Source organism: Myotis lucifugus, unplaced genomic scaffold, assembly GCF_000147115.1.
Source record: "Myotis lucifugus unplaced genomic scaffold, Myoluc2.0 scaffold_26, whole genome shotgun sequence".
Lineage (NCBI taxonomy): Eukaryota > Metazoa > Chordata > Mammalia > Chiroptera > Vespertilionidae > Myotis > Myotis lucifugus.
This window is the reverse complement of record NW_005871074.1, coordinates 4271021-4289079: the sequence shown is the minus strand read 5'-3', so window position 1 is coordinate 4289079 and position 18059 is coordinate 4271021. Positions and strand designations below refer to the sequence as shown.

The following is an 18059-nucleotide window of genomic DNA, read 5'->3' as shown; positions in this document are numbered from 1 at the left end:
AAAGTACACACCAATGGTGAAGATGAAAAGTTCATGTTAGGCTCAACTGTGAGAAACGAGAAGGGCTCTAGAAAATTACCCTAACCTGAAGTCTCTCTGAGTATCTCACTTCAAGAGAAGGGCTCAAGGTCAGGCAAGAAGGATTCACCTAATGAAAGTCACGGAATAGAAGACAAGTGTTAGCTTAACTCATGATGGTAACTCATAATTAAGAAATATAATGCTTATATCTACATTATTTTTTAAAAAATAAGAAAACTTCCTTATTTTTTAAAACATTAAGACAACTTTATTTCAATGCAATACATTTTTATTTAAATGAAGGATGCTGTGTGGACAATTATATGAGACTCTCTTACTATTAACAATGTCTATGCCATGAGCCTGGTGATATATATCATAAGACCAAGTCACCTGCCACCCTTGATGGAGGATGAAGTTTTAAAGGATTGAATCAAACAAACTTAAATCTATAAATTATTAATTGCTTTGGACCCAAGAATTCTGTTTTATGCATAGAGTGAAGAGTGAGTAGAACCTTAAGAACTTTAGGTTGGGTAATGGGAGTGGCTGAGAAACATCTATAAACCAAGTGGTTACTTACATTTAGGAATTAATCTGAGACTTAACTCCTCTGATGTTGTTGCTCTGCAGGCAGACCTTTTGCTGGGCCTTTGGACTACAGTTTAAGAAAAAGAAATATGTCTAAACATTCTGGGTGCAAACTAAGGCAAATGGTGTGCATAGGCATCCTATATATTTAGGATCTTTTTGTCTGTTTATCTTAGTAGATATTTGCAGTGAAGTTTGAAGGTGGAATTATGAAAACTGTATAAAGAGTTATGTTTTAGTAAATTTCTGTGAATTATAATGAAACATTAATAGAATAAGACACTGAAATTAGAGACTTCATGTAAAACGGTATGGCTACACAAGAAGCAAACATAAAATACATGAAGTTATTGAGCTGCAACTTTAATGCTGGTTAGTGATTATGCTGCACAACATATAGTTCTTATTAAAAGGAAATTTACTTGTTGCAAATATTTGCTTACTACACTGGAGAAATGATATGTTTATTTGATCGGTGTGTGCAATGTAGAGTATGCCATTTGGAACTGAGAAACTTAGATTCCAAATCTTAAGAATCTGGAAGGGAAAAAGCAAATGGAAGGTAGTATTTGAAAATCACTATGGGGTGGACATTGTATGGCTTCCTTACATGTGCTCAAATTTATCGTCACCACATCCCAGCCTTGTGAAGTCCGTTGAATTGCCATGTTAGAGATCAGGAAATAAGCTTGAAGAAGGAAATCGTGCAAATTCACAAAGTTGCTAAGTGCTACTCCTTCCGCTGCAGGTGTTACCTACATATTGAAACTGAGAATTCATTCCCATGGCTACACTTCATTTCCTTAGGAAGCTATGTTTAGGGAAAGGTACATAGAGCCACTATGCCAAGCAAATTGGGTTCTAGAGTATCTCTAAACCTAAGTCAGAGGGGCTCACTGTCTTTCAAATAGGAACTTGGTTTTGGTTGTAACATGGACTGTCCATGTAATGAAAAATAAAAAATGAAAGACTTGTTTGTTCTTGGGTCAGAGGGTTGGGAGGAGTATGGTCAGTAGAAATAAGAATTGTAGTCAGAAAACTTTGATATTACTATTATCTCTGCAACTCACTCGTGTGTAGCTTCAGTAAAGATTGTTACTTCCCTGAGCCTAATTGTCCTCATCATGTATCATATCAATATCCCAGAAGGTCAAAAGTGCGAATGAAAAGGAGATAAAGTATGTTTTAAGTCATAAAATGTGATAAAATGTTACTTATACTTAACAGGTTATTTGTCTGCTTATGAGCAAATCTATACAAGCTATAAATGATGTTTACATCTACAAATAATTCTCTAGCCTCTTCAGCATGCTGTGGGGTGGGAAGGGATATTGTTTCCTCCATCAAATTGTCTCAATAAGTCAGTTTGAAGGGGAAGGGTTAGAAAAAGATCCTGGGTGGAACCATTGCCACATTTTGTCTCCTCTTTAGGAATTACTGGTCTCCTTCTCCTACCCTGTTCTTAAAAGAATCAGGTAGATCATGATGGTTTTCCTCCAGGTAACAAAGTCCTTTCCTATTTTCCTGATGGATGATATTTTGGAACTCACTGAAGTGCAAAACCAACAGCTCACCAGAGAGGTCCAACAACCGCAGTGTCAGGATGTCAACAGGAGCATAACATGGAGGATTGGGCCCAGCTAATTGACCAACAACAGCCTGAGAGGTTAGAAATATTGCTGCTTTTTGTAGCAGTAGGATGGTTCTGTCGTTTATAAACAGAAAGTATTTCTATTTCCTACCAAATTAATCATTTGGACTAATAGTTTTCATAAATTTATTTCATGCTATCCATTTCAGGGAGGGCTGGCCAAAGGTGGAGTGCAGACCGATTCACATGAGACCAAACAATGCCCATTCCTTCCAGCATCCTAAATCTCTAGATTTCAGAATTGCCTCTCTTAACCCCAAATCCTTGACATCGAGTCCTCTTGTCATTCATCATCAGGACAGAGAGCAAAGAAATCAAATGATGGGGAAGACACTACATTGGAAAGATAGATCGTTTGCTAGTTTGGAGAGCTGGCCTGGGTTTGACATTCAAGAGTCTTGAAGTGAATGGGGAATAGAAACAATTATCCAGATATTTAATTTGGCTATATGTATATCTTCACTCTCTCCATACCTCCCTCCACCACACATGCATCTTCCTCAAATATAGCTTAGGTACCCAATTTTAACAGAAATCACTAAGACAGCTTGTAGTTTTCAATCTGGGAGATGGTCAAAGCCTCGGCTTAAATTTGAAGACATAGGAAAATGTCTTCATCTTTAATTTTTAAATTCTGCTCAATCCTTGATTTTCTTAATTGAATAGGTGAAAGAATGTGGTGGCTTTGGGTTAGTGTGTGTTCAGCATTTGTGTGTGTGTGTGTGTGCATGTAAATCACAGTTGACACAAATGTGAGGTTTCTGAATAGTTTTGAAAATTTAGTAATGTAAATAGTAAAACTAGCATAAAGATCACTCTGACTCTTCTAGACATCCAGACTGTTTTGGAGAGGACACTAGTGAAACTGTTGGTAGGTAACAGGAATCATGTGCATATATGGAAGTGATGTTGATGGGAAGCCTCAGGTATCATCAAACTTCAAAGGGGACCACTGTGTACCCCAAAGGATTGCTGACCTCTCCTCGCCCTTACCCTGTTTGGAATACTGAGTAAAATGCTTGAAATATATAAAAAGTACCACCCATGCAAATAACTATTTGTTAAAATATGGCTTTTGTTTAGGCTAATTTCAGTAAGAAAAGTAATATCCTCATTTCTGTGAGTTTTAGGATGTGGGACATTTCTCATGCATACGCCCTTCCCTGAGCAGTAAGATGGACATTGAGTTTAATTTATTGATAGAACAAGGGGAATGAGCCCAATTTAGCCTTATCTCCTCTTAAAACAGTGAATCATTAAATTAAGAGCCTGTTGTAAAATAAATTGACTGAAACGATAGGAAGCTTAGCATGGCAAAGTTCTGACTGGCTGCGTTGAGGCCATGGTGGCCATCAGACTATTTGAATGATAATGACAAGTTTTCCTCTCATGACTGCATGGGTTGCCATGTTGACATTTCCATTGGTCTGAAGAAGTTTCTTGCTGTTACTACAGAACATGTTAACAACCAAGACCCAGTGATCATGCCTAGAATGTCCTCTCTGACATGTTATTGTGTGTATGGAGAGGGGGGTGGGGAGAGACATCATATTGCTTGGGTGTGGCCCCTTAAACAAGGAATACAGTGGCAAGAAGAATCAATAGGCAGCAGATGACTCAGAATAGACAGTGAGGCCAAAGCAAAGCACAGACAAGATGATGTGGGGTCCATGGAACACATTCCTATATTAGCACATCTGTCGCAGGAACACGAAAGGTGCTGGTCTAACAGACTGAAACGTTAGTCTGCTGAGCAACACTCCCAGGTCTCCACAGAGTGGCATTTTTATTGCAGTATTTCGTTCATGGAAAATGAACAAAACTTTAAATAAATCACAATTACTTATTGCTTAGTATTTTGGATAAGGAATTCTTTAGTTTATCAGTACCCCCACGGCTTTCAAATGTGCATTCTTCAAATAGTTTCAATTACATATACATTCTTTCTCCTGAACAATAAATTATTCTTTAAAAAAAAGAAAAAGATACATAATTTTAAAGTGAAGAAAAACAAAAAACATATATTTTTGACATTTACCTTAAACTTATATGAAAACAACTCTATGTTAGATGCTTAAATATAAATAATAAAGGACATTATGTTATTTACAATGTTACACAGTAAGTTGAGAGAGTAAAATTCTGACATTAACTCATAAAGACAGTAAATGATTTAGGAAAACATCTAAGTAATGTACATGGTGTATTTACAAAAGAATATATAATAGAACTTGTGATATGTGGCCATTTCCCTTTGTCTGCATTTCTCTGCAGTGTTTCATGGGCCTTTGTAGATAGAAATCGCATCTCTGTGGCTGGTGGAACGCAGCCAGTGCTAAATAATAAAACTAGCCTTCCTTATTTTCACCAATGTGAGCTGTGCCCCTTTTAACTCTAGGCCAGAAAAAAAATAGGAATAATTACTGAGCAAGTTACCCTGGATAAACTCCACCTGTATCAAGACAGTCACACTTAAACAAGGAAGATACAGCATGTTGGTGTCTGAAACACATTCACATACACCCTGGTAGAGTGTTAGTTTGTAGAAAGCATGAGGCTGTCCAGGTACTCTTGGAAAAAAGTCATAACAGGCAAGAAGGGAGAGTAGGATAGTAAAGGAATCTCGAGTGAGAAAAAGAAGTTTGCATATACTATGTTCCACTGCATACCCCTCAGTAGGATATGATTTCCAGGGGGCAGAGTGGCTGTGGAACTTCTGGGCAATTACCCAAAAACCCACAGAAGCTTTTCATCTGCTGGGAACATAGGTTCACCCTCCTTTGAATGGCCACAGCACTGCCTGAGTTTATAAACAGGGTGGGTGGTTGAGAGCCACGTGGCAGTTAAACATCATAGAGATATCCCTGTGAACACAAATCCGGTGGCCGCAGCAGGTAGCCCTGAGGAGTCAGCTGGCCTTTCTTATCAAGGGAAGCTCTTGTTTTACAGGGAATGCTGTCCCGAATAACGCCCCCTCTGTGAGTGACTAGAATCAAATTGGAAAGAAACTTTCCTCTTATCCTAAGTTTTCATATATTTTTGTAACCTGAAAATTTACAACAATTTTCATGTTGTTCATTGCTCTCGATATTTTATTTATTCTTGAAATTATTCAGAATGAGACATGTGAATACTCCTAAGTCTGTAGAATTAGAAACAAAAGTTGTAGTTTTAATTTGTGATAGGAATTTTTTATTGAAGTAGTCCAAGACTGACTCAAAGGCAATATTAGAATAACTTATAGAACCTCTTTGGGTTGACTGTCTTCTTCCTCCTGCCGTGAGCTTACTCATGTCTACAGACCTGGGCAATCAGTGCAACTTGTGCCGCCTGACAGGGGCCCCTCCGTGTGGATTAACAAGCTGATGAGGGCACTGCCGGGCACAGAGGAAGTGGTATGTGAACAGTGAAGGGCAGCTTGGGATATCAAATACTCAGAGTAACTTCAAAGACCTGCAATCAATCAGGCATCTCTGTGGATTGTAGAAACATGTAGGAGCTCAATGACATGACTCATGCCCAGCCTGCATTCTTCTTCTAAGACCTACTTGCATGTATCTTCTCCCCTTTACCTTTAACATAGAAATTTGGTGAAGAAATAGGTTCAGTTCACCTGCCAACAAGCAGCAGTTACTCTCATTGACTTCATGCCTGGTATTTTGGACCCCTTGCTAACCTGTTTCCCATTTTGTCACATGGCTCCCAGGAGTCTACTTGGAACCTCAGTAAAGCTCCAGCCAGATTCGGCAGGTATCAGGCAGATCATAAAATGGGGGCCTGCAATTTTTACAAAAAGCTATTATTTTCCTGAATTAGCAGTTCTTTCAAATGTTGATACCTATAGGCCTTCCTTGGATTTACAATCCCAAGAGAACATGCAAAGTTTAGACCCATCTTAGTCCTGTTCTGTGAGAGTAAAGCAAAAACAAAGGAGGAAATGGGTGATACAGGCTGGGAATCAAGAGGTCAGTACACAGGAGGGGGTCGTGTTTCTGCAGGGAAAGGTGCAGTCTTTCCAACACTATTGACGTTGCCTGATGAAGCATCACTCTCAGAAGGTTCTTACTAGTCACAAATCACATGCATGTTGGCCATTCCTGACAAAAATGTTCATGCATAGTCATGACCTAATCAAGGCGACATTGAAAAGCAAGAGAAAACTAATGAGGAGAAAGGAGTGGTCAACAAAACTGTTTAAAATTGCAACCCATGCCACACAGCTGCCCTCCACCTGTGTCTTCTATCAATCCCTCCTCTGGACACTATGATTACCAGTCACCACTAGGCACAGCAGGCACGTTTCACTCTAGGTATTTCAGACAAGTGCTGAGTGTGCTGTTGGAGCTGGGGTGTTTGTGCCATAGCATGTCTGTTTCAAGCCAAGAAGACAGAACCAATCACTAGCTCCAAAATCAGTGAAAAATGCAAGTCAGGAATGATTACACCTTGTCCAGCCCTGGTTTGATCTTCAACTAGATGTGCTGTTGTGTCATTCCCCCAGAGAGAAAGTGACATTGAGTCCTCTGATAAGGTGTTGGTCTTACCCTAATAGCAAGCCAGAACCCATTTTCTCTGCTACCCTCCAAACTGTTGCTTTTTTGTCAAGAAAAATAAATTGAAATAAAATAAGTGATAGCTCCTCTTAGTGACAGCAAGCTGTCTTCTGATGAATAATATAGTTTTTTTTTAAAAAATCACAATATTACTTTCTTCCTAATATTTAACATTACTTAATGCAGTTTCCTGCTGTAATTAATAGTAGCATGCTGTTGGATCTACTATTATCTCAGAGCCCAGTGAAGCAAACCTTTGGCTGGCAGAATAGACACGACTCATTTCATAGACTGAAAGCAAAAGAAAACTTCGTACAGAAGAGAAGAGTATTTGGATGGATGTGCCATTACAAGACGTACTGATTGGGTGCTACTTTAAGCAAACGGAGGAACAGTTGCAAGTCTTGCAAATCATACATCCAGTCAACATCATAATGCAATGCACAAGAAGCCAGCGAAAACAGAATATATGGGAGGTTTTGCTGAAATACTGTGGAAAAGCAATCACGGTAACGGTACAAAACTTGCTCTCGACATAACATAACATAAAGGCACCATTGATATCTTTCTCGTTTGGAAATACTGTAAAAAATTGCTACATATGGCACATAACACATTTTTACATACATATATTTAATTTATAAAAGTTTTTTTTCCTGTTTTCTATTTGCAGAACTGCTAAAATAAAATAAATTGTTTAATTTAAGGTGGAATACTTTATTATATAAAATAAAGTTTTACAGGTGTATCTATGTGTTTATTTAGGTTTTTATACAGCGATAGGGTCTTGGTTAGCAATTACACTAGACAGCCTGGCCTGCAGATCCTCCTGTGTCGAGAAGCGGCCTGCTGGGTTAGTCCTGCTCTCGGCCAGGCGGAAGGCAGGTGCTGCCTCGAGACTGGCTGCCAGGGGGTTCTGTATGCCCAGAAAAGGGGTGGCTTCACCTACTCTTTCATCTTCTGTTTCACTCTCTGAGTTACTGCTCTCAGCGCTTGTGTTGCTGTCCATTTCCAACCTGTTGGCAATGTGGCCATTGGGCTTGGTTCTTTTGGCCCGCCGGCTGTTGGTGAGTTTCTTAACAGGCTCTTGAGCTGGCTCGTACTCCTGGGTGGTTTCATACTCCTCATCCTCCACTATCCTCAAGGGGCTAGGGGGCAGGCTGCTGCTCTCATGCGCGGGGTTGTGGTGGAAGGAGTTGAATTGCTGAGGGTGGTGGTCATACTTCTCCCGCAGCCGTGGTGGTGTCACCAGAAGCAGAGGTCTCTCTTCTTCCACAAAGGGGCTGACTGCCATAGAGGGCATGGACACCGTCGTGCTGGACACAGGTGCAGACATTTCCGAAGGGGGCGATTTGGGGGAGCTTGGCGTGTGGAAATCTACAGGTGACATACGAGCCGGGGTGGTCATTGCTGACACATACCTGTGTGAGCACAGAATACCCCGCATAAGTGTGGTGGAATAAGAGGAGTCATAGAGTAGGGAGGGGAAGGGGACAGAGTTCACGATATTATATAATCAGAGAACAAAGAATTTCTGTTCATCGTATACTTCTTGGATTTTTACACTAGGACATTCAGTACCCTTGGGATCTCAAGTTATGTAGCCAAGAGTTTCCTTACAGGAGTACATGCATAGATCAGCTACATGGCCTAGCTCATCAAAGCTTTAAGGATTTCCAATCTCATCATGATTGTAAATAAAAGCATGAGTCAAGATTAGAGGGCACGAGGTCCTGGGAACCTGTTAGTTTGTAAGGACCAAGGCTGAGGGATTTGTAAGGGAAAGAAGTATTACTTAAATACTATACCTTCCTAAAGGCCAAGGGGTCTTAGAGAATGAAGCCCAAATGGGGAATGGAGGAAGATCTAAGATGAGTTGCTGAGAGCTGGATCTGCATGCATTTGGATCTGTGTGCCTTGTTTCTCCTTAGCTCAGCTATAAGGTTATGTCTTATGAAAAAAAAAGAGCATAGTGACTTAGATTTATTCCTGATAACAGTGTAACATATTTGTGTGCTTTAAATTTTTCCATGAAATGCTACTTCTTAACATTCAATTTGCAACTATCCATCCCAGTGACCAAGACATCCAAAGGTAAGCCTGAGAGAACCTTACATTGGCTTCACAGAATATTCAATCCCTGGTCTACCTTTCTTCCAAAACTTAGAGCTGCATCAGTCTTTGGCTTATCTTTGTGACTGCTCAACGCCTGCTGTACCATTACCTTACGTCATGTTATAGCTGATAATGCTCATTGAATCTTCTTGTCAAGACATTGAGTGCAATGTTTTTACCATATCATGCTTTATCCCCCCGGGAATAAGAAGACCTGACTTGGCACTGGAGAAGACATGTGGCTTATTGACAGTCACATTTCTCAGCTTTTGATAAAAATGTTACCAATGCATAGCACTAGATGACTCTTTTTTTCACATTGGTGTTCTCAGAGTCTAATTTGACACGACCTGTGATGACTCAGGACAGCACCATCTGAACATTAGCTAACAGGAACCTATTAACCTTCCTGCTTTCAGCCATGATTCAGACTTATATGAATGTGAGATCTCGCTGTGTCTAAAATGGGAGAGTGTCTAGAGGTTGAACTACTTGGTGCCCGAATCTTCAGACTTTTTGCTTTATGTGTACTTAACTTTAGCTCTCTGAGAAATGCTAATCCAAATTTAACCAAACACATAAAAATGATTTATCTTTTCATGATCCTAGAGACTATCTGGGATATTCAAGGAAGTCTACCACAGTCGGGAAATGTCATTCTTTAAAGATAAATGTCACATGTAGTAAGAAAGAATTGATCCCTAAACTCTTTTCAGGTTTCAAAAAAGACTAAAACAGAATAGATAGACTTTTTAAATACATAAATGTATAATTATATGTATATCTAAGAGTAATGTTTTAAACCAGTTTTGGACAATGCCTTATTTTTCATCCATGAACAGAGCAATCTTTAATTCCATAAAGCTTTGAAATACCATTTTGGGATATTTCATAGAAAGGCCATTCGAGAAATGATTAGCAAGTTCTATATGACCTATAAGCCCCCAAACTGGTCATCTTTGTTTTAAGTACTTCCCAAGCAAAGAGTGGAAAGAGTCTACCAAACTATTTCCACCCATGTAAATACCAAATACATATTTGACATTATGTAAAGCTTTGAACAAATGGTCAAAGATTAGACTGAGATGATACAGTAAACAAGCAGACAAAACCCCTCTGGATTTGAAAACAAACAAGTGACAGCTTACTGGTAGGCTAGAAATGCTGGTTGGGTATAACTCTCTCCCAGTTTAGGTGAAAATGGATAGAGAATCTATAAATTTAGTATTCCTATAAAGCATCTCTTTCAGTTTACTTTCCTCTGTTCTTTATTTTACCTTTTCTATAATTCTCCAACCCAATCCAATACCCCCAGAAAAAAAGCCAAAACATTCTGGAATAAAGGGCCATATGAGAGGCAATATCTACTTTGAAAACCACCTGTGAAGACTGTCAGACGCAGCATATAAAAGATTTATTTATTCATCCCTTCTTGGAATTTCATAAAAGGGATAATCTATGGTGGAACGCAAGCAGTTGTTCCCCATGAGAGTCAGCAGTGACATAGCCCTTGATTTGATTTAACTGAGGCTGGAAGGTAAGACGAGTTAGCACGTGAGAACACGAGGTCAGTTCGACCAGAGTTTGGATAACTGGCAAATTGGAATTCTAGAAGGGTCCTTATCAATCACTGGTGCCATCTCTCTAAAGTGACAACTGAGGAAACAGATCCCGAGTGGGGCTGAGCCTAAGGCCGGACCTAGGAACTCCAAGTTGGCTGCACCTTCCACATCAAATCATTCCAGCTCGTTAAGAGTCTGTTGCCTGTTGGCCACTGGGACGAGGTGAGAAGCTCAGAAGAAATGAGTTCAGTCAAACAGAAAGATGACTTCATCAACTAGGAGCACTCCTAGAACAGGCAACTGCTGCCCCTTATTCTCATTAGAGTAGATTTCCTTAGGTGAGACCGCAGGTGCTCATGGGGATTCGCTTACTGGGGCTCTTTCTCCTCTGCAGTAGCTTTGCCCTTCAGTTTTACCTTTCGCTGTGAGGAGAGTCTCGGTAGGAGTCAGGGGTTTCTCTGGCATGCCTGAGGAAGCTGTTACATTCACGAGGGCCTCCCAGGCCATTAAGACGTCCTCTTGGGCCCCCAGTTGGGCTGCTGTGCCTACTGTTTTCTACTGATGACATCATGATTACAGAGTGGCTTTCAGAAATGATGCTTTCGGTGTGTCCGTTGCTCCAGCTAGAGGGGAAATGTGAAAGGCAAAGATATTTTTTAGAAAATTATGTGCAAAAATGGAAATGAAGAGAATGACCAGACAAATATTTCAAATTATCCATGCATCAGTAGTTCACTATAACATAACTTGTCTCAGAATGGAATTGTTATAAAGACACTTGCTATAGAAAGGATTTTGATTTAGATTGGTTTTGTAAAGACACAGGTTATTCATTTGTTCACTCATTCAACACATTTATCAAATATCACTAAGTGCTAAGTGTTCTTATAATCATTCTGATCTGGACAGCTTAGGTTAAGGAAACACTTGCCCAAGTGAGCTACATTTGGAAGTCTAGTGTTGCCTTTGGTTGCACTAGTGTTGCACTCAGATATTGGTCACCAGAGCATTTGCTAATTTAGGGTTCACCTATTTAATCGATTTCTCATGTGTATTTCCCAGGGCAATTCAATCAATGGGAGAAGTCAACTTCTAAGTATTATGTAGCATCTAAGACAGAGTTTTCCCAGTATAGCAATTCAGTGAGTGGTTGGGCAAGAGTAAAGACAATCTCTAAAATAGGGAACAACTCTTGAGGTAGGTATCATTTCCCCTTGTTTGATGATGAAAAAAATTAAGGCTCAAATTTAAACAGCAATTAAATGGCAGAGAGCCAGTTGATGTCCAAAGTCTGTTTTTGTCCCACACCATACACTTAACTATACTTCACTGCCCCATACATGTGTCCTGTGCCTTTCTTAGGCAATGACAGCACAAGGAAATTTACAAAAATTAATTCCCGGAGGAACCATACAATTGTTTTTTTCTCATACCTGTGACTCGGAGTCTGGGTGACAGTAGTGGAATGATGAGTTGTCGAGGTATAGTGACTGGTGGAAAAAGATGTCTCCACTTCTCTTTCAACAATATGCTCACTAGAGATGACATTTTTAGATACGTATTGCTGGATAAACAAAGAGACACAACTTGAAGATTCATGTAAGTCAAAACATTAGCACTGTCACACACAAAAATCTGTTCTAGTATTTCTTCATAATAAATTTCTTTTCTTCAATGTCCAGATAGAAAATCCTATTCTGGTTACTGTGGCCTTTAGATTCAGTGAGTGGAGTTAATAAGTTACTCTTTGGACATGTGCACAATAGAGGTCCTACAGTCATAACTGCTCATTATCCATTTTTTTAGTTTGTTTCTAGTTGATAACATGACTAGAATTCAGTAAAAATATTTGTCCAATATTCATTTTTTGTCATGGTTGTTACAAGTGAAAGAAGAATTTGTTTAAAGTCTCTATATTTTGGATCTACCACTGTTTTACAATTTCCTAGTGTCCACGTTGCCCAAATGATACCACTGGAATTTTTAAATTGTCAGTAGTAAGAGTAGTGAGGCTACTGAGAGATGGGAAGGATGTACAGAAGTTGTTAAGGTCACACATCTGAGAAAGCACATGTCCAAATGCAGTGCAAGTACATTCTATTTCATTTTCATCATCAAATCACAGTAGCTATTTACTGTCTTCTCAGCGGGAGAGGCACATTCTGAAGTTGTCTTAAATGCTATTTGTATTTACACCAAATTAAGTTAAATAGAGGATGAGGCAAAGAAAAGAATACCCTCAGATGAAATAGGGCTTTGTAATCTGATGGGCGGTGAGCGCTAAAATAACCTCATATATTCATGGAAACCCCCAAAAATGCAACTTGAATCATGCTTGAAATTCTAACTGGTTCTCTTGGAGGAAAGGTTATTCCATGTGGAATCCCTGGGACGTGCGGCTAGCTGGCTCTAAGGAAAAGATGGTGGCGTCACACATAATGAGCTACGTCCAGTCTGGGTACCATTTCACTCTTGCTCCTGGAAGGCAGTGTAAGCTCAGTGTATCTAATGAAAATAACATTTAACACTTATTCAACACTCATTAAATGCCACCGGGCTGTTTTATGTAGGTTCTCTTATTTAATGCTAGCAAGAACATTCTGAAGTAAGTATTATTTTTAGGCCTGTTTTCATGATGAACAAATAGGGTTTAGGAAGGTTAAAGCCTGAAGTCACACTGTGTGAGCCATGAATGGAATCCAGGCAGTCATTCTGCTTCCTACATCTTGTAACTTTTTTAGTGACAGCGTATAGGTGTGTCTGTAGTGAGTGCATTGATCGACCATGCAGAACATTCTAATGAGCACTGATGGGGGTGGAAGCAGCAAAGCATGCCAATGTATTTGCACCTGACTCTACCAGTCTCCCGTAGGTCTCTGCTACAAGACTTACTGGTGGTTTAGAAACCACCCACTCTGAACTTGGGTCCATGATATATTTGCTCCACACAAAATATACCTTTTTCTATAGAATAGAAAATGGTAGTGCAATACAATCTTCAAGCTTTGCTTATAAAAAGTAAAAAATCAGAGAGAAATGACAAAAACAGGAAGAATGATGGTGGAATAGGAATAGAAAGAGCAACACTTCAAAAGCCAGGGAAACTGAGTCCAGCTCTGGCCCTTCTCTGTAAAAAAATAAAAGGAAGATTTGAAGGTGATATCGAAAGACTTTGCGGAATCTAATATTCTCTGACTCAGTTATATTTCAAAGCCTGGTAAATTTTAAACAAAGGGCTTGAGTGGTGAAGGGTAGGTTTCATCAGGAGGGTGTGGCATCACGTAGACAGAGTCAGGGAATAGGAAAGCAAATGTTCCTCCAGTTTTGCTGAGAAGCAAGTTTGATAAGTCACTTGACCTTTCCTGCCCTAATTTCTTCCTTTGTAAATCAGAATCCACAAATCATCAGGCACGGTGATGCCTCCAATAAATTCACTCTAAAGCCCTCAGCTCCGTTCTCAGTACTAATCAGTGAGAGGCTGGAGCAGCCTTCATTTCCAAATTAGAAAAATAAAACATTTCCTTCTGATTCTTGTATCATTCATTTTCTAATTTTCCTTTGTGTTTTTCTTTTCTTTCTTCCAGCTACAGCCTCCCCGCAGGACAAACCCAACATTATTATTCCAACCCCTTAATGAACACTTTAGGGGAGGAAATGTGCTGGTTTTACAGTAACCAAATCCACTTTAAAAAATGTCCCCATTATTTTCTCCTGGCAAAACCTTGGATTCCTGGAAGCCGTGGAGATTAATGGCAGCAGCTAAGAGCTTTAGAAAATAAACTGCAAGGTGCCTGGACAGAGGGGAGATGCTCAGCGTCTCCACTGCCAGAGTCAACATACATTCACCAGCTGCACGTTCTCGGGGGGCGGGTTGGGGTGGTGAGGCCCGTTGGCGATGTTGACCATGTTGTTGCGCTCGGACCGAAGACTCTGCCGAAGCCGGTCGTGAAGCTTTTTCCGCTGTTTCCTGCGTGTGGAAAAGGGAGCATTTACTTTTTTCTATTGCTTACATTTCTTATTTCAGTCAATTCCTTATTTCACCAACACATAACCCGGGCAGTGGCTTGGTGGTGAGGGAGGGGGGAGGGAGGGTGTGCCATTTCATCTTAGAATCTGCCTGTGGGCAGCTGCGGAATCACACACATCCTCTTAACCAATAGGTGTAAGAAGCCGAATGGGCTTCTTACAGAAATGAAACTGGACTGCTGAGAGAGAAGACAGACAGAGGAGAAGATGGGGTAAGTCGGCTTGATATTTGGCTGAAACCCCATCGTCGCTAATCCACCCATCTGGGCCTAAGTCTTACAGGTGGTCATTTGTCTTAGGTAACAACTTGCGCTGTGCAATTGATAGAGCTGATTTCATTTATAATTTTGCCTGTTGGCCTTTAGAAAACGCAGTTAGTTTTGAATCTGCACGTGATCCATGGTGTGTGTGCATGCATAGTACTGTACATGAGTGAAAACGTGCATATTTGGTCTGTAGATTTGGGCACAATTGTAACAAGATCGTACTTTGGCAACTTTTTTTTTATAACTAGGTATTAAAATATCTACAAAGACTCTTAAGGGAACAGGTTAAGGGGGGAAAAAGAAGGACCTATGTAATACTTTCAACAATAAAGATTTAAAATAAATTAATTAATTAATAAATAACTCTTAAGGTGACTCCATGAAGGCTTATCTCTGTCGCTTACTCAATCTGGCACCCAGTTCTGGGGTTGTAGGAAAACTCCATCTATGCCCTGGATTTTATGGACTAAAAGCACTGTCTTCATTCCTCAACACAACATTCAGATCATAATAGTATCCCCATGACTCGCTTTGGCAAGAAAATTTATGTGATGAAGCAACAAAACAAAACTGTTAATATTTGTTTAGACTTGAAGTGGAGGTCATACGTCAGAAAGTGGAGGGAATTTGTGTCACAAAGTGATTACATTTGTTAATATGGACCCAGTTTAAAGGATCAAAAATAGTGAACACAAATCTGTTTTAATGTTTTCCCTTTTGTTCTTTCCAAGCAAGTTTCCCTTGACTTTCCTCTCAGAAGATTCCTTTTGGACATCTCACACTCATGAGCATCTGAGCTGGAAACTTCATTGGATGGAATTAAAAAAATAATCAGGATAATGCTCAGAAAACGGCATCTCAAATGCCACCAAGCGTTTCCTTTATCTTCTAATGGTAATTGCCAACTGGACGTGTCCCCAGCAGTGTTTGACAAGTGCACTTCTTGCACCCGCCACCCTCCTCTCACATCAACACGCGCACACACATGCACACGTGTGGGCCCCATACAGGTCTGCCCGTCCAACCCTTTCTCTGGTCAGGGGGCTGTGGTTACTCATCAGAAGTCTCCTCAGCATTTTCACACCAATAGGCAGTGCTTTCTAATTATGTGATTAGGAAAGGTGCTCAAATGGATGATTCAGAAGAAAAACTAAGGGGAAAAGTCCTCCTGGGGCTCCTCTCCCCCCACTTTTTTCCCCAAGACAGGGCTGTGGAGATGGGTTTCTGTCAGGAGGGAGCAGCGCGGGGAGGAAGGATTACTTGGTTTTGCAGTAGGCCACCACACACATGATGCCGACCACTAGCAGGGCGATGCAGATGCCAGTGATGGTCAGCACCCTCTTCTGGTAGAGCTCCTCTGCTTCTGGAAAGGGACGAGAGCAGACGTCACCAAAGGCCCCTGACCCTTGCCTGGACTTACAATTGAACAGTTGGCATGCTACATGGCACTATCCATGGTCACAAGAAATAAACATGTGACAATTCATTACTGTTGCAGACATACTTAAGGTACAGCATAACACTGCTCTATGTAGTGAGTATAAATGACAAAGCCAGATGGGGCCATTTACAATAAAAAACAGTATGCCATAATATTACTTTAATTATAAGCTATTGATACATATGAATTAAACTAGCAAATCATAAACATTGATTATAAGATAACTATTTGGTTAAAACTGTACTTTTATTTTAAAAAATAATCTCTTGCAAACATCTCTTGCAAAGACAACAGGAATCAACGCCAATAAAAGGAGCTGGGTTTGGCACCACTGGGACCCTCCTCTCTTCCTTTCTCTCTCCACCCCCCGTCTCTTTTGATTTCCCAGCTATTGTATATTCCAGTGGTCTTTACAAAGAACCATTTATAACTTAATGAAATAAACTCAAAGACATTTGCGAACATGAGCTTGGCTTGTAGTGAGCAACCAAATCAGGGCAGGACCCCTATGATTTCACAGTAAAATGTGAACATAAGCCACAGGATGTGGAGTAGCAAGACACTATATCAGAGAAAATCCAATCTGGTGGCTAAGACAGTCCTGGGCCAAGGTGAAGACTTGTTCTTTGGAGGACAATTATTATTACGTCACCAATTGCACTTAGACTCCTCCTCTATCTGTATAAAGGAATAACTAGCACAAATAATATGTAATTTGGAATAGATTATACATTCCTGCATTGACCAACATGGCAAATTAGCTAATGTAGATTACACTAAGGAGGTATGAGTTAGAATTTTGAAGTAAAGGTACTATTGTACCCCAAATGCAACCAGTCTCTTATGCATGAAAGTCTTTCTATTTGCAAATTAGTTTTTTGGGGGTGGACAACTTGATTGATTCTATGGTAGATCAGGTTCTTAACAAGGTTGGCTGACTTAATGGTGAACCTGATCCCTTAGACAGCGGTTCTCAACCTGTGGGTCGCGACCCCTTTGGGGGTCGAACGACCCTTTCACAGGGGTCTCCTAAGACCATCGGAAAACACATATATAATTACATGTTGTTTTTGTGATTAGTCACTATGCTTAAATTGGGGGTCACCACAACATGAGGAACTATATTAAAACACTTGGAGTGCGGGTGAATTTCCCGCCAAAATATAAGATGGCTCTGTCTTTTGGTTTTGTTCCATCCACCAAAAGGGTGGATTACAAACAAATATTTGGTAATACGCAGTAACAAGCAGGGTCAGCTGTGCTTGGTTTTCTGATTAACAAGCTGGTCAAGATCTGGGGGATACTATATAGGGTGCCGCGGAGTACTCGCAATTCACACGAGCCGACTTAACTCGTTTCCCGCACTCCAAGTGTTAAAGGGTCGTGGCATCAGGAAGGTTGAGAACCACTGCCTTAGGAACTGAACTTCCAACCAGACTAATTACACTTATTGGAAGTTAGTTTGCAGGTCACTGAGAAAGAGAACTGAACCGGTGCGTAACAAGCATAGTCAGCTGTGCTTGGTTTTCTGATTAACGAGCTGGTCCAGATCTGGGGGATATGGTATAGGGTGCTAGATAGACACCTTTCGAAAGATGACATTCAGAAAGCCAAGAGACATATGAAAACATGCTCAAAGTCACTAATCATCCGAGAAATGCAAATCAAAACAACAATGAGGTACCATCTCACACCTGTCAGAATGGTCTATCATCAACAAATCAACAACAACAAGTGCTGGAGAGGATGTGGAGAAAAAGGACACTTGTGCACTGCTGGTGGGAATGTAGACTGGTGCAGCCACTATGCAGACAGTATGGAGTTTCCTCAAAA

The 18059-nt window shown here is 40.3% G+C and overlaps 1 protein-coding gene across 15 annotated transcripts in view; it reads right to left on the bottom strand.

The window, feature by feature from the left end:
- Positions 1-266: 266 nt before the first annotated feature.
- NRG1 (neuregulin 1) overlaps positions 267-18059 on the bottom strand; it is a 202802-nt gene continuing 185009 nt past the window's right edge. For 5 of the 15 annotated variants that reach the window (XM_006086196.3, XM_023751854.1, XM_023751855.1 and 2 more), the window contains 5 exons: positions 16046-16148; positions 14334-14460; positions 11927-12057; positions 10910-11116; positions 4114-8237 (listed from right to left, as the gene is read on the bottom strand). In XM_006086196.3, coding sequence (XP_006086258.1) covers positions 7586-8237; positions 10910-11116; positions 11927-12057; positions 14334-14460; positions 16046-16148 — 1220 coding nt within the window. In that variant the 3' untranslated portion in view covers positions 4114-7585. Of the gene's footprint in view, positions 8238-8624; positions 8767-10865; positions 11117-11926; positions 12058-14333; positions 14461-16045; positions 16149-18059 lie in introns of all 15 variants that reach the window. The other 10 variants (XM_023751859.1, XM_023751862.1, XM_023751861.1 and 7 more) reach the window with 6 other exon arrangements.